The sequence below is a fragment of the Malurus melanocephalus genome, unplaced genomic scaffold (assembly GCF_030028575.1).
Source record: "Malurus melanocephalus ecotype Western Australia unplaced genomic scaffold, MMel_1.1 scaffold_61, whole genome shotgun sequence".
Lineage (NCBI taxonomy): Eukaryota > Metazoa > Chordata > Aves > Passeriformes > Maluridae > Malurus > Malurus melanocephalus.
In genome coordinates this window covers 907,256-923,403 of record NW_026623293.1, presented here as the reverse complement: position 1 = coordinate 923,403, position 16,148 = coordinate 907,256, and the positions used below count along the sequence as shown (strand labels likewise).

The 16,148-nt window shown below is 41.2% G+C and overlaps 1 protein-coding gene across 2 annotated transcripts in view; it reads left to right on the top strand.

Annotated features, from left to right (window-relative positions):
- The window catches only part of CLYBL (citramalyl-CoA lyase), a 167,071-nt gene extending 151,334 nt beyond the window's left edge, over nt 1–15,737 (top strand). Inside the window, exons 8-9 of one of the 2 annotated variants that reach the window (XM_057366180.1) lie at nt 15,079–15,178; nt 15,589–15,737. In XM_057366180.1, coding sequence (XP_057222163.1) covers nt 15,079–15,174 — 96 coding nt within the window. In that variant the 3' untranslated portion in view covers nt 15,175–15,178; nt 15,589–15,737. Of the gene's footprint in view, nt 1–15,078; nt 15,179–15,314 lie in introns of both variants that reach the window. The other variant, XM_057366179.1, reaches the window with a different exon arrangement.
- The last annotated feature ends 411 nt before the right edge of the window (nt 15,738–16,148 follow it).

Here is a 16,148-nt window from a genome sequence, read left to right as displayed (position 1 = left end):
GATTTAGAATGGTTGGTGATGCCTCTTTGCTTCTGTCTTATGAAGGGTGCTGTAACTGAGAATATTGCTTGTGGAMTCTCTCTCTGCATAGAATGTATATTATACATGTATCACTTCCTGATATATTTAGAAATATAACGGCTATCTTTTCCTTCCTCCCCATTTTAATTTTAATTCTTTGATTACACAGCRTTTTGAGTACCTGCAAGTATCTACAGCATCAGAGAATTAAAACTGCTTCTCCATTATACCACAGAATCACAGTATTACTGTCAGAGGAAAATATTTGCAACCAAAAGTCAGGTAGCTTGGCAGAAGACTCAGGCTGCTTGCACAGACATCTTTTATGAAAAGAAAGATACAGATTAAGAAGCCTTGGATTTCTAAAAAAATCTCTGTGTTRGTAGACCTGTTTCACTTTTTGGGGGTTTGATCCCTCAAAAATGCCCAGTAGTGAGTGAATGTACTTTTGAGCAAAACTGCTTACAGATTGTGGTTCTTAATCATTGAAAATGGGAATGTTTTATGTGCATTTGTACCAATTGCTGGACCTGAATTTTGGATAGAGGAGAAAGCAAATTAACACTAGAATATGATTGTTCCTAATTTAGTGCATCATTGAGTCTCACGTTTCCTGCTCTGTGGGTTTCTGCTATGTAAATATTGCGGTGGTGATGCACAATCTGTCTCCACTTTGTGCCAGTAATACTTAAATTAGGGGTCGCCTGAAGGAAGATTTTATGCTAGTTGCGGCATTGTCAGTTAATTATCTTAAAGGTTATTTGCTATAATCCAGTTTGCCTCTTTTTGAAAGAAAAAAAAAGTTGCAGCCAAACATGTTTATCTTAGTCTCAGCCAAGCCTGGGCTAGTTAAAAAGGCAAGTCCCAATGTCAGAATAAGGAGTGCAGATGAGTGGGAATGGTTCACGTGTGATCGTTCAGCATTCAAGTGGGAGACAAATCCCTCCGGTCCTGAAGTTCATCTRTAAGACTGTGCATAGGGTCTCACTTTCTCTGCTGCCATATAAATGTTTTCTGCACATTTTTTTCTGCTTTCTGGTGGCTAGAAAAAATGGCATGTCTGCCTTCCCTGTTCCCCTGCATTTGTGATACTGCAGATGTTGTGCATTAAAAATGCTGTGAAGGTCAAAACAGAAATWATGCTTTCTTCTCAAAGTGTGACAAGTTATTTGCTGTTGCTTTGCCYTTCTCACTGGGCTATCGCATCCCTTTTGTGGTACCTGGGTGTTTCCAGTGCAGCCATGACTGTGTTGTTTGGGTGCCATCCTGAGCAGTGATTTCAGGCTGACTATTAGGATGCTGTATGCCTGGATCTCTTTGTTCTCTTCCCCTCAATTTTGAAATGTAGCCCTCTTCATGCAAACAATATAGGAATAGAAAATATGTGACTGATTTTGCCCATTATTCCAACTTATAAAGCTTGGCTCCCTTACAAAAGACATCGCTACAAACATACTGCTGGTGCAAATGTGTAGGCAGGTAGATGCCGCAAGAAAAAAGTCAAATTACTTACTCAGCCAAATATTGTTTGTTTATGATGCCTTTAATACTGTTCATTCRGATGAATTTAGTGTCAGAAATTCATTTAAGGAACACCCCTGTCATATGAACAGTCRACAAGCAAACTGGACTAAATTTAACTCTAGTGCAAGTGTCACACAATCATTAAGCCAAACATGTTTAATATTGAATAATTTTATATTAGGCAAGCRTTAGTCTTTAGATTTGTTTTGAGGCTGCTACTTTACTGACATAACGCTGAGGTGTTTTGCTTATACCAGCYGTTCAGGGGGGCTTTGTTTGCATTTGGGGGATTTTTTCTCTTAATAAATGCTTTTAAAATCAGTTATAAGCTTCTGTAATCAGCTGCAAGAGAAAATTTGCTGAGGGCTTGAGGTGTGGGCTATTTTTTTAACCAACCAGGTTGCATRCTTCATTTATTTTTGCATGTAGCCATCTATCAATAAAAAAGGACTGGCAGGGTAATATGTGAACTTCTGGATCTTGTGGCACTGTCGTATTAGCGGAGTTTTTAACCAAATCAGAAAAACAGTTTTCCACGTAATGCTGGAAACTCATTAACTGAGTTCCTAATTTGCTCTTATGACTGCGTCAGTGAGAAGAGCTTGGACAGTCTGATTACTTAACTTCTTTTTCCAAAGCAAACATATCTCACTGAGGGATCCTCTCGCTCCACATCCTAACGACATGCTAAAATGTGAGTAATAACTCTTCCCCTACCACCTCCTGGCAAATACTCCACACAGCRGTTTCAGTAATCCTCGTGTCCTAATGAAACACCTCTTCTGTTTTCCTTTCCCTTTTATTATATTAAAGTGTTCATGTCAGTAAGACTAAAAATATAGCTGTGGTTAATATGGTTGAGACATGCATGGTTTTACCATGTTATTAATCAAAGTTGAAAGCCTGGAAAAAATAAATGTGAGGGATTTGTTCAGCTGTTTGTGTGGTAGATAAGTTACTGCAGTYTCTGGGATCATATTTGCTACTAATTTAGTTTAAAGTTTGATGCCCTTAATTAACAATATTTTATATTAAAATACTGTAATAAGCATTTATAATCTATTCCGATTTAAGACCTACAATTGCCATTATAATTTTCGTTTGAAAGAAGGCTGAACCAGGCTACTTCATCCTAGATGCTGAAATGCTTTGACATAGTAGCCCCCAAATGTGAGTACTGAGGTCAGGAAAAATTAGGATCTCAGATGAGCACTACGGAATTAGAGATACTGTGGCAGTGTCCAAACAGAAATAAATTAGAGAGCTAACCTGCTAGCCAGAAGTATTTGGGCTTACCTTATAGACATAGTCCTGTTTGAGGGGTTGCTTTGGTTTAATTTCTAGGTTGTTTTGTTTATGGGGCTGTTTTTTACATTTCTAACCCAACTGAAAAATAGCATGTCTGGGAAATAAATGGTAACACTGTATTTTGCACAATTAGATACAAATGTTGAAAAAGTATGTTTTCTATTTTATTCAATACTTATTAAGTGCTCTCTTTTGTCTAGAACTTTGAGATCTAAAACTGAAAAGTGTTTAAAAATAAAAGTGTAATTTCKAGGTAATTTCAATATTTTTCCAGTAGAACTGCGTTACTAGGGATTATGATTTTCAAAATTAAAATATTCATCCTAAAGAAAGCAGGCACAGCTATTGGAAAGTCTAAATATCAGATAAATGTCCGTGTGCTCAAAAATGAAAAAGATGAGTGATARACATCATTCCAGTAGTCTAAAGGACAGTTTCTGTTAGAAATTTCTAAAGCATTTGTATTACATTAAACAGGCAAGTATTATATATATATGATAAATACAAATTAACTGTGTCTAAGTGGGTAGAATTAGTGAGAGAAGTTACTAGCCTATTTTAAGAAAAATATCTGATTTCTAGCAATGAGGATATAAGAGTCTTTACCATTTAAGTAACCCCTAAGTTTGTATTACCGATACACTGATACAGGACTGGATCTCTTCCTCTATGTAGTTAGTGTTATATATGACAAAAATTTAAAACATTGAAAATGCATTTTTAAGCCGTTCAACTTGTAAATACAACAGGCACAATATCATTATTGAAAATGAATCTTCCCAAATTGTCTTACATTTAAATTAAATTAAAATCAAAAGAAAAGCAGAAGCATAAAGTAAAAGATTGATTACACATTTATCTCACATACTATTTTATAAATGCTTTCAAAGCACCCCCATATTAAATTAGAGAATAGTTGAATGGTGCTGCCAACGTCACTTGTCATGTAAGGATTTTTTAGAGTTAAGGTAAGTATATCACAAACCAAAGCTRTAATATGGGTTGAATATTTAAATCCCATAGAGCAAATCAAAAGAATTATTTGTACGTGCCACATACAAATGCACAGAGAGCTTCTAAGAAGACCTTTAACATATGTTTCTTGCATTATATTCTCTGCCTTTGTATATCATGTTCCCAGCAGCWGAGGAATAATATATGAACTCCAGTGATTTGGCAAACTGTACAGTTTCATTTACGGACCTWTCCAGGATTATGAAAAATCTTAGGAATGCATTTATTTACACAGCATCAACCCAACAAAGGAATGGAAATTTCCAGCAGTGGCTCCCTTATAATGCTCTTTGTTTAGGAAAAGCTACCCCAAGCCACTGTATCTTAGAGACGATGCGCCCTCGTGCTTGGGCCAGCTCCAGCTCCCTCCGCCTCACAGGGAGGTCTGTCCCAGCTTCCCTCCCTCTCCTGCCTGTGCCGCGGACCCCAGGAGTGCTACCCAGCCACGTGGGATCCATCCCATCTCAATGCAGCCCGTGGCTGCTAGGAGAGCAGGACCATGTCCCAGGGGTGCCTCTTGGAAGGGATGCACGGGAGCATCCCTCTGGCATGGGGCTTTGTGAGACCCCATCAGCCCACAGGGATTTTTGGCACTTTATAGGGAATTGTATCTCGGGGCTTCCTGCAGAGCTGCGAGTGAGGGAGCAGCCCAGYCCCCAAGTCCCCTCTCCCAGGACACACTGCCGTGTTTTGAGGTGCCACCAGCCAAGCTGGATCCCATCCCGGGGTGACAGCAGCAGCACAGGGTACCTCTGTTCATGCTGGGCTGCAGCACCGTCAGMCCTCCCTCCAAGAGACGGGGCATTTACTGTGCTTTATGTTAACTAGGCAATGTGCATTCCTTTCACTGCAGTGGGGCATTCAGGAATTTRTGATAAATTCCCACCTTTAAGGAGCACCATCCTTAAGAAGTCAAGGCTCAGGTGCATGTCTATGCAAACATGAAGAGTGCTGGTGGGATTTAAGCATGAGCCACTGTTATGTTATCTTTTTCTAAAGTGGCTGAGTGAAATTTTGGTGTCAAAATTGTGATCAAGAGAGATTGTATTAGTACTCCAATTTTCTCTATACAATTTTAGTATTTGAAAAATGCTTYATAAATGTGTTTTGTGTCACAGTTGAAGGCTTTTCTCTTAGAAAGATCCATCTGGGGGCAAATTTTGAACCTTTTACAATAGAGCAGAAGGGGCTATATTAGCTAATTCTTGTGCTGTACTGGTTCCTAGGTTGGTGCAATCAGTCCTGAGGGAGTTACGCCAGGTGGGRAGAGAAGGAGACAGATTTTACCACACAGGGCTGCAAAAGCTTCTAAGCAGGGCAGAAACTCATACAAAAACATTTTCTTGCCAGCTTCCCCCCTTTCCACTCCCCGGCAGGCATTCAGTGGCTCTTAATCTGTTTTCCTCCACTTATTAAAGACATGTGTCCAAAACGCAGAGGGAGAGGGACTCGGATGGCACGCCGATATTTCCCGCAGGGAGAGGTTTCACCATGAGCCGGGAGCAGGATGGATCTGTGTGCCTCCGTAGCCTTTCCACCTGGAGAGAGCCCCTGGAAGAGGCAGCTACTCCTGTCCCAGGGGACACAGGCMCTGCAGAGGGCACAGGATGGCACCTTTTTGGGCTCCTCCTCAACAAGGCACGACTATCCTTGTCGGTTCAAGGTGGTAAAAGCAAAGTGAGTTGCTTTTGGAAGGGCCATGCTGTGTGGACACATTCCCATTGCAGGGGATGCTTTGCTATGGGCATGGAGTGGGAAGACACTCAGTGCTGCAGACACCTGCCCACCCTYGTGCCAAAACCTGTTCTGCACCAAGCAACCCACCAGGGCAACTRCCCACCTCCAAAATCCCTCTTTAAAAAGCATTAACGAGCGCTCATGGGCCTCRTTTCAATTTCCAAAGTAGGATCTARCTAGAGAGGTAATGTTCTGACCAGATGGCTCTTTTTAAGCCTTACTGAGGGAATTCAGAAGCCTGTACAGCCAAAATATTGTTTCAGTTAATTTAAGTAGCAGCAGCCTTGCTGCCTTTTCACTCCTCWCTGTGCTAGCCAGCTTTTTCAGGGACCCAGAGTGGCTCTCTGCAGAAGCTCTGTCAGCTGAAACAGAGAATCATAGTAAAAAATGGCTGTTCAATCCTGAATCTGAAATTAGAAAAAACACAGAATACAAAATTTTGGGCAATTCCATTGTTGTTGGCAGAATGAGCCTCACTATTATTATTTTTCTCAATTCTGTGTTTTACAGCTACCTTACCCTTCAGTATCAAATACCATCTGTGTGCTCTGTAATAATTTAATTTCAGATTGAATTTTCTAGTTTATATTTGACAAATTGCTTCCATGACTATAAACCTCAAGTTAATTCTAAATTACTAAATTAAGGGCATCTGAGGATCCTAAAGTCTTAGTATCAGTTGCTTTTCATTTTTCCATATATGCTATTCATTTTTCCATTATGCTCACTAGGGAGAAARAAATGCTTGATTGGATAGGCTGTTTGTCCAGGAAGCTGCTTTTGTGCTATAAAATAAAGATTTGCTTGGCAGTAGCAAGTGTGCTCTCTAGGATTCTTCCGCTCCCAATACTGTATAAGACAGAATGAAAACCAGTGGAGAATATTCCTGATTTCYAGAGCTTTCCTCTGCTTCTTTAATTTTATTTCCTCCTGCTCTAGGGGAGCRTGCAGGAAGACAACAATCACAATGAGAAGGTAACTAAAGAAAATTCCAAGTCAACAATAAAAACTCCCTCATATCTGCCTTTCATTCAGGGATCTTGAATTGATTGTTTGCTCAGGGAGAGAGAGAGGCTTTGGTGGCCTGAAGAGTTCCTGGAGCTGGACCAAGCAGGATCCCCAGGCACATCCCAGCTGAAAGGGCTATCCCTGGTGGTTCAGGCAGATTGGGGGACTGTAATAGGGAAAAACAGCTTGTCTGACTAACACAGTAGGGCAAAACCCTTATATGTGYGCTGGAAACAGTAATGCCAGGTGGAGAAGAAATGAAGGACCTTGTAGGTCCTTGTTCTTCATCTTCCCTGCCCCWCTGTGGACTTGAAGGATCACAAAGTCCTTTCTACCTGTTGAGCTTTAGAAAGGGTTTCTTCTGTCAGAGTTCTTGCACTGCTGCTCGGGAGTTATTTGAGGCAAAAATCAATCCCTATTTCATGTGGTTGTTGCTCTTTCTTTCTCGACCTTTTGTGTCCTTCCATCTGCTCCTAGAGGTAGTAGCCTATCTCAAACAAACAGGCCTGCTTCTGGCATTACAAACTGATTTCTGCTCTGAACTCACTGACTACTTCTGCTCCAGTGGAAGATTACAATGGCAAAAGGAAACAAAAGGCAGTGAATTCTGATGTTTTGCTCATATCAACAAAATGGCTGCAGAAACTTAATGGTGATGATACTTTGCAGAATTGTCTCCCCATCCACGCTTCAACAGGTCACAGAGACCCACTGAGCAGCTCCCCTTGCCAAAAAGATACCTTTGACAAACCTTTCCTGGGGTCATTTATTTTCCCCAAAGATTTTGTGTRCAAGTGTCTTTCCACCCGTAATGTTGTTACAGAAAAGGGGTGAATGTGAGAGGGTCCAAAGGAGAGGATATGGAAATATGCAGCCCAAAAAACTTTGTCCATAGAGTTCACTGCCTGTGAAGTCTTTAAGTTTGTCATATATGACTGCACTGGTGATTTGGGTGCTTCTTTCCCACTGCAAAGACACTTAAAGAAAGCCAGAGTCATGTGTGAACCTGCTCTGGAGGTAGGACAGGTCTGAGCAGAGAGGAAAGAGAGGCATTATCTTGTCACWGTCTGGAAAACATTCTCAGTTGACCCAGATATCCCTGAGCACCTCCTAGCAGCTCACTAACCTTTGGAAGTTCATTGTGGGAAGGTAGAATCATGACCCAGCTCTTTATGACGGCTCTTTGGCTACAACTTGCAGAAGAAAAAAATTAATTAAACCTGCATTCAGCACCATCACAGCTGTTAGCTCTTGACTTCCCCAAAAATATGGTCTCAACCTTCTGTTTCAAGAGAAATCATTTCTTTGTACTCAGGATAATCACTCCTCCCCCAGGCACAGACCCAACGCCATTTGCTGTGACCAGGCTCCTCTTCTCTTTTGTTCATTACCTGTAAGCAAATCCAAGCATTCCTTTTAAGCCCCAAAGCAAAGACTTCCAAATTTCCTCTGCAGGGAGTCAGTTAAACAATGTGTGTTTCCATTAATCCCAGGGGAATTATCTTCCTGAATGCCATGCTTTTTAGGGGGAGCCTCTGCCATCCACCTGCTCCCTTCCCTCCTCAGAAGACCAAATCTGCGCTGCTTGCAGAACTCAAAACTCTTATTTCTTTTTAACAGCTAATATTGTGTAGGATTAGGGGTTACAGATTTTAGTGCCTTTATTCTTTGTGTTTTTGGTGTTTCCAAAAAGTCATAACTAGACCTTTGGGTTTCAGAGGTGGGCAAGGTGCTGAATTACCATGAAAAGAATTAGCGTTTCTCAGATAACTATGGATCAAAGATCTCTTGTGTCTGTGGACTCAGGGATGCCTGTCTGTATGGGTTAAGAGGGGCACAAGGTTTGCCCTGGCCAGCTGGCATCACCCCTTCTGCTCATTTCCATTCAGCCTGGCATCTGCCCGCGAGTGCTGACACAGGTCACAGGGGCTGSAAGGGGACTTACATAATTACTTATCCACACAATGACTGTATTCACACACAGCCTCTGGCCCGTGTTACCAGAGCAGTGTGGGAGCTCTGTTTTACTCAYGACATCTCCTAATGATGAAAGGGGTGGAGGAGAAAAGGGTGCCTGGCTCGTTGGTCCCCTTATGCCCATTTCCCCATATCCTGGATGCACATCCCCTCAGAAGACAGCCAAGTAGGACAAGGAGATTACCAGACTGCCACACATTCTGCAACTAGTTGGTCTGGAAAAGGAAGCATTGCTAGCAAAATTGTTGAGAAAAGCAATTGGAAAAAAAACAAATCTTTATCAATTTCTAACCATGTGACAGAAGAGGACCTCCCCTTGTGAGACTTGTGAGACTGTCATACAATCAATAGTCCCCTAAGTAGTGGAAGAGGGGGTTTTGTCAATTCCACAAGTATTAGATAACCCCTGTTTTTGACCAGTACTTAATTCAAACTTCAGCAGCAGTTGATGTCTTGTCCATATTGCAGTTTCCTGGAACATTATCTTGTCTTGCTTTCCCTTTTCTTTCACTGGCCTAACTACCCAGAGCGTGCCCCACACCAAAGCCTCTAGGATGGCCTAGAAACTTCAACCCTGCCATCTAAGTAGCCTGACAAGATTCCCAGAGGAAGCTGCTTTTCAAAAAGTTGGCTGTCTCTACACAGTGGCCTAGGATGGCCCATATGTGGACACACCAAATTAATTTAGCACTATTGGCTATATTCTTTCAACTGACAATTGGGGAGTTTTCTTTCTACTGTAGACAGGCCACTGTATGTAATCTGTATAAGTATCTTTGAGAAAATCCTGGCAGCTATCACATGGGAGTTGGCTATATGTATGATGAGATTATGGCATCAAATTAAAGATTTTTAGGAAAGGCTGGACAATGATTGAGTGGACCACAGCAGTGGTTCCAAAAACAGAGCACAGAGTTCTCAAAACCATTCTTATACTTGGAGTTCCATCTGCCAACAGACAGTTGACATTTGGRATTTTACAGGACTTTATTTGGTACTTCAAAATTTACATGCTTGCTATGTCTTAGGAAAACACCCTTCATATTCAGTACCAACACAGGTGATTAATAGATTACAGTGGTCTAAGAACTGAGGGCCTGCAGTAACTCTCTCAGTGAGCTCATTGCAGTCATTGGGATGGATGTGGTTAGAGGYACAGGTAACCACAGATGGAGCAAATGCTGAGGAAAAAGCCGTGAGCATTCCCACATGCAGGAGTACATCCAATTCTTCTGTATTTTCAACCAAAGGGGACTAGCTCATCTGATCACTGTCCCACATGGCCCAGAACAATTAATGTTCAACTTTAATTAACACAAGTATTTTAATATACAACTCAGAGATAATTGTGTCACATTACTATGAGGTGCCTTAAATGTTCTGTATCATGATAGTTTTATCCTGCTTMTTTCTCCTCTTAATTCAGTGGTACATAAAGGAATAAAATATGGTGAGAGTAAAATCCCATGTAACATTGTGTGTCATATAAAAAGGTTTTGGTACCATTCCCTGATCTTATGGAAAAACATGAAGGGTACCTCAGTTGTCTTCCTGTCCGTCCCCTGGTGTAGTCAAAGTCAACACAATTCCATATGTAACAAAATTCCATTATATCCATGAAAAATACTAAAAAGAAAATTGTATCATTTCCACCCCTCTCCTGGTTCTACCAGAAAATATCGATCCCCAGACAAAACAGAAATCATGGACCCTGAATCCTGGGTATTTAACTTCTAGAAAGGTAAAATGCTTCTTGCCACTAAAAACCAGCATACTCTGATTATGAAATGGTCTTATAGATTTACCAAGCTCTTAACTACTCCCAAAAGTTTCACAAAGTAAATRTTCCTGAATACAGGAGAGACACACACAAAAAGAGGAGATCTTCATGTTCCAGGAAACACTGAATTAATATTTGGCCAAGGCAAATGACAGACCAATGCTGAGACTCTTTCTGTGACTGGATGCATGTAATTTCTTACAGGTAAAGGACATCTTAAGGGATGACATATAGATATAACAAGAGGCATGTTCAAGATCCAGGGCTTGTATTCTAAGTTTTCAAAGAAGAGCCCTCAATTACACATTGAACTTTGCTAGATCTGAACCGTGCTGGAGTGGCTGTATTTATCTAAAAAGAAATTCATAAGATAGATGCAAAAAGTCTGCCAAACTGATGTGTTACAAAGTGTGGCTCTGCATCTCTTCAGTCTCTCCACAACTGCCTGGAAACTTGTTGCATTTGTTATTATTACTGCACTGATTTGCCCTCCTTTATCACGAGCCTGCATGTTCATGTCCTGACCTGTGAAAATGCCTGTTCTCTGTCAACTCTGCCTTATGGCTTCTCTTTGTCTGTRGGCTGGATCCTTGCATCACTTGGAGCTGACCATTCTCAATTCCCTTTTTTCCCAGACTATCATTTTTTTGCCATTACCTTCTGAAAAAAAAAAAACCAAAAACAAACCCAAACTATCAGCTTTCTATAATTTTAGTTGACTTGCAGCTTTTTTCTGTATTTGATAAATCTTTAATCCATCCTCACAGCCCTTTAGGATACACTGAAATTCAAAGTAGAGCTGTTAGGACCTCACTCAGCTCAGTCTGCATCTTACATAAATTGCTATTACATTTTTAAAATATTGCTACTGTCCTAAGAGAGCTTTAAATGTCATTGTGAATAATACTGAATGCCAGAAGTAAAGACCTTAAGTCTTTCCTTGCTTGTCAGTCATTTGGGAAGGACTTTTAGCTAGTGTGCATGATGACCCAAACAGGGAACACTRCCCATTCACTTTCTTCCTTGATTCTTCCTTGATAGTCTGCCCTGGCAGAGCCATGGAGAGATCAGGCTGAGAAGCACAGACATTTTGTATTTACAAACCCCTCTGCTGTGTTGTGCTGCCTTCACAGCTGTACAGTGTGGACCATCCAAAGTGCCCTTACAGCTCCCATGCACTGCAGGATGCTGAGTGCCAAAGTCACCCTGCTTCTCACAGAGCATTCACAGTGTGGCTGCACAAAGGGTGGCAGAGTCTTTGGCCCACAGGGCTGCCCATTCCTCAGGAGGGTTGCATTTCCACACTGCTGTCTGGTGAGTGCCACACTGTCCTCCACTGATGGCTGTGCCCATCATCTGCGSCTCTGCCTCCTGGACACTCCTTCTCCCAGCTTCTCCACCAGCCTTTACCTGGAGGACCTGTCTCTTCCCAAGGCAGGTCTGACACATTTGATTAGCCTGATGGCAGARTCCCTTCACAGGTTTCTGAAAAAGCTCCCTCTGAATGATTTATACGGTTACATGGTGAGCAAGAACCACAGCCACTGAACGCAATGGATGCAAATTCCAGCCTTGCATTGCCCACCTGCCGTTGTTCCCATTCATACTGCAAGCTTCCTTAAGAGCAGAGCCTTGGTCCCATAGTTGAACTACTGGAAATCTAAGTACASGCTGGAAGTGTGAGATTGTTGAGAAAATTAGCCAAAAAGAAAATTTAGATCTATGACTAAATTAATCCCCAGATTAATGCTATCAAAGCAAATGGTGTTTATAGAAAGTCTTGTTTTCTTTATATTCWTGTGAGAGAAAATCAAAAGAATGCTAGAGGCAAATTTCATCTAGCAGAATTGGAAAAGAGAGCATGGGGACAAAGCTGTAATTACTGGTATTTCCTATCTGTTGAAACCTGTGGGTGGAAAGAGAGTCAGTGAATAGAGTATATTCAATGGCATTAAAATCGGTTTCTTTTTCTGGACTTTAGCTCAACACTGCAAATTAGCAGGGGGAAAATAAGCCTCAGAGTGAACAGGCAGAGAAGCCAACTTCATGTTACCCTTTGCTGTTAGGAAAAAAAAAAAGGCATTTTTTTCCTTCAAGAATTCAAATTCCTAGCAACGCAGAGTACAGCTGCACACTGATAAGCAGGAAACATACAGCAGTTCTCACGTGGTTTGGTGTTTGTGTGTCTACATACACACTGTTATCCTGTTTTCCTTTCTAAACATGTCATTTGAATGAAGAGAAGACAAGTATGTTTAATKAACTCTTGCTTTATAAACAAGGCATTCTGACCCACATTCATCATGGTACAACTTTGGTACCTGCAGGATATCTGACTTTAGATCATTCTGTATCCAGTCAGTGGAAGGGATAAGACCCTCCCAGCCATGATTTGGACCAGCAGAGATCAGAATTGACATTGCCAGGTACCCAWCTCTCTCTGTGAACCATTGCAGATACTTAGGATAACTGTGCTCCTAAGTCTCCCTTTCACAGAGCTAGGAAGGATGATTTGAGACCTCAGCATATTTCTACTTATGACTTTCATCCCTTATGAAAACTTCTTTTGTAAGCAATAGCTGTTCCTGAATTAGCTTTACTCTTTACTACTGAATTAGCTGTTACTGAATAGGCATTACTGCCTATAGAAAAAAAAAAGGACAAGTAAAATATGGTTTTCTTACAGGTTTAAAAAAATGTACTTTGCAGTTTGAGATAACTGCACAGACCTGAATTATTCTGAGTAAGTCCTATGTCATAAAATGTTTGTTTAGTTCCCAATTTTTTTGACAACAGTTAGTAAATTGAATAGTTTGAGACAGCATTTTCTTTGAAGTTTTAAAAGTATAACTGAAAATTACTGATACATTGCTATAATTAAAAGTGGTATATTAATAATGATAATGATAATGATAATGATAATGGTAATGGTAATGATAATGATAATAATAATAATAATAATAATAATAATAATAATAATATTTATGTTGGTATTGTTGGGATAAGATATGATTGATTGTTTGTTCTATAAACCAAAAAATTCAATTTGAAGCACCAACCATTGAGTATTTGTCAGTCCCGTTATTCTCCAAACCTACCTGAAATACTGCAAACTATAGTAGTAAAGTCTATTTTGAATCAAGTAGTAGTTTTTACTATTGTGTTTTCAATGGCTTTAATACAGCCTGCTCTTACAACATGCAAGAATATTGATTTGTATTTTGTCTTAATTATTCCAGAACATGATTTAGTATTTAATTAATATTTCAGCTTAGCTARATATGCCACTGGAGCAACACATTTTCTAAACACTTTTGTAAATGGGTTATACTTTCACTTAACTTACTGGAATCATCTATTTGATGGTTGCCAAGCCTCAAATGAAAACCAGAAAACATTTTGTTCTCCTCTGTGTTTCTCTCACTGCTCATGCACAGACACACGTGCTGCTGTCATCCTTACCCTGCTCTTGGTCAGCCTCACTCACTGTCACACCCATGGCCAGCCTGTGATCCCATATTGATTGCAGCAGGACATTCAAAGGGTGTGCAGGGCTTAACAGGGACACCCTACACAATGCTGGGGCCAGGCCCTCMGTTCTGAATTCTTCAGGGAAGGGATTGCACCTTTGTACTTGGATTTTTGGGTTTGTTGCTTGTGGTTTTTATAACGTGTTAGAATTGCAAATAGGATTTTTTTTTTTTGTCTATGGAACTTTAACGTGTCTTAATGCAGTTCCTACCAAATCCTACCAAGCAACACATCCTCAGCAAATCCTTCCAAATCCTACCTCAGCAACACATGTGGATTAAAGTATCTGAAGGAACAAGTCAGGTTTGACCCTATTTAAAGCATGTATCTTTTGTTTAAGATTTAAATGTGATTCATAGTTAATTGTTTTAAACTTGTCACCATTATCAATAAAAATTCCTTAGGAATACAAAATGACTTTTGAAACCTATCCTGACTCTCAGATTGCTGCCTTTGAGGCACACAGAGTAGTGCTGCGTCCATTTGGGGAAATTCCCTATATGTAGTGCTCAGGTGGGCTTTACTTTGGCTCCAGAGGAGATTTGGGCAATATTGTTGCATCACCCAYTTGTTTTTTTCAGCTTTCATCCCAGTCCCTGGCTCTCAGCACAGGCCCAGCCTGTCTTTAGCAGTGGAGGCCTAAGGGAGAGGTGCAGCAGCAGCACAACCTCAGCAAATCCCCAAGTCAAGAAAACTTCCCTCGACCCCCACAAACAGCCATTGCTGTTTCCTGACAAAGGCAGCTTCTGGCTTTGCCCTCTGTCTGCAGGCAGTTCCACAGTAGCCCTGTGGCACAGCCCTGGATGGATGGAGGATGATGATGCTGAAGGTGTGGAACAGAGCTGCCCCCAGGTTCTGTGTCTGCCAGCCCCTGTCCCCAGCTGGCACACATGGCCTCACTGCTCTTGGCCCTCAGTGTCTGCCAGCTAGAGAGGCTGAAACAGGCCAGCTGCACACCAGGCTTCTCGTTTCTCTCTCTTTTTGCCTCCTCTTTGGAAAGCTTGTTGCCCTCTGCATTTCTTTAAACGCACCTGCCCCATCTCCATTAGTTTGTCTCCTACAACTTCTTCAGGATTCCCGTGGTAGCCGAAGTTTCTTGCAAACAGGTGTGTTTTTAAAGACAATTCAACTACAATTTCCAGAGGTRTCTCAGGAAGTTCATATTCTCTCTTTTCCAGGGAGCGTTTACTTTCCGCGGGAGCATGATCGACATGCCATTACTGAAGCAGGCACAGAACATTGTTACGCTTGCCACAGCCATCAAGCAAAAATGAGCTGGTAAATGAAGCTCTCGCCATGGGGCCCAAGTAGCTGTTTTAAAAGATGACTATAATACTTGGGGGCGGGGGGGGGGGGGGGTGGAAACAAAATTAAAGACTTCAGGCTTAAACAGAAATTCATTTCCATTTTGCAGATCTGTCATAGTTTGCTTGCCAGAATTGCTAATTACTAAAACTATTCCCAACTCAAACCACCGCTCACTCCTGCATGGCCCATGTACTACACCTAGCCCGCAATGAAGTTACATCACCCACTCTGTGACATCACAATAATTACTACAAATGCAGGATTAGGACTTCACTGAAGGAGAAAAGCAAAACGTGAGCCATGGGCTCTGATAAAAGAGCAGATGAAAACTGATTCAATTGTTTCTGTTTCTATCTGTGCTTCTTCCCGCTCTGATGCAGAACTCCTGTCAGAAAGGAGAGAGCCTCGAATAATTACGCACTCGTTGAAATAACTGCAATGAAAATCTTTACCCTGTGTGAGCTTTGCATTCTCCCCACACCMCCCTTCTGTAAATGTGCAACGGCCATTAAAAATAATGCTCCAACAATGCAGGACTCTTGACTTTCTTCTCTTTTTTTTTAAGCAGTTGCTATTCAGAGAGTTTCCTCCTGGAAGCGTCCAGCCCGGGAAGGGTTGGATGGCAATAAACTTGTAGTTTTTGGAGACACAATGCAGCAGAACTTGTGCATATGGTCTCGAGTCAGATTTACATCACATTAGGGATACGGCTACAGATCATGTGGGCTGTGTGGTTAACGGGCTTAGTAAAGCTGTTTTGAAGAGGTTAACCCAGCTTGTAGTAAGGGTAAATAAACATAACAACCAGGCATTGTCCTCTATTCAGCATGTACTCTTATATGGAGGGCTAAAGGGTATTGAAGCTGCAGAGGATCAACTTGTGGTTGCCAGAGGACTCCAATGAAGTTTGAAACACCAACAATCAGAGATTTTGTTTCTG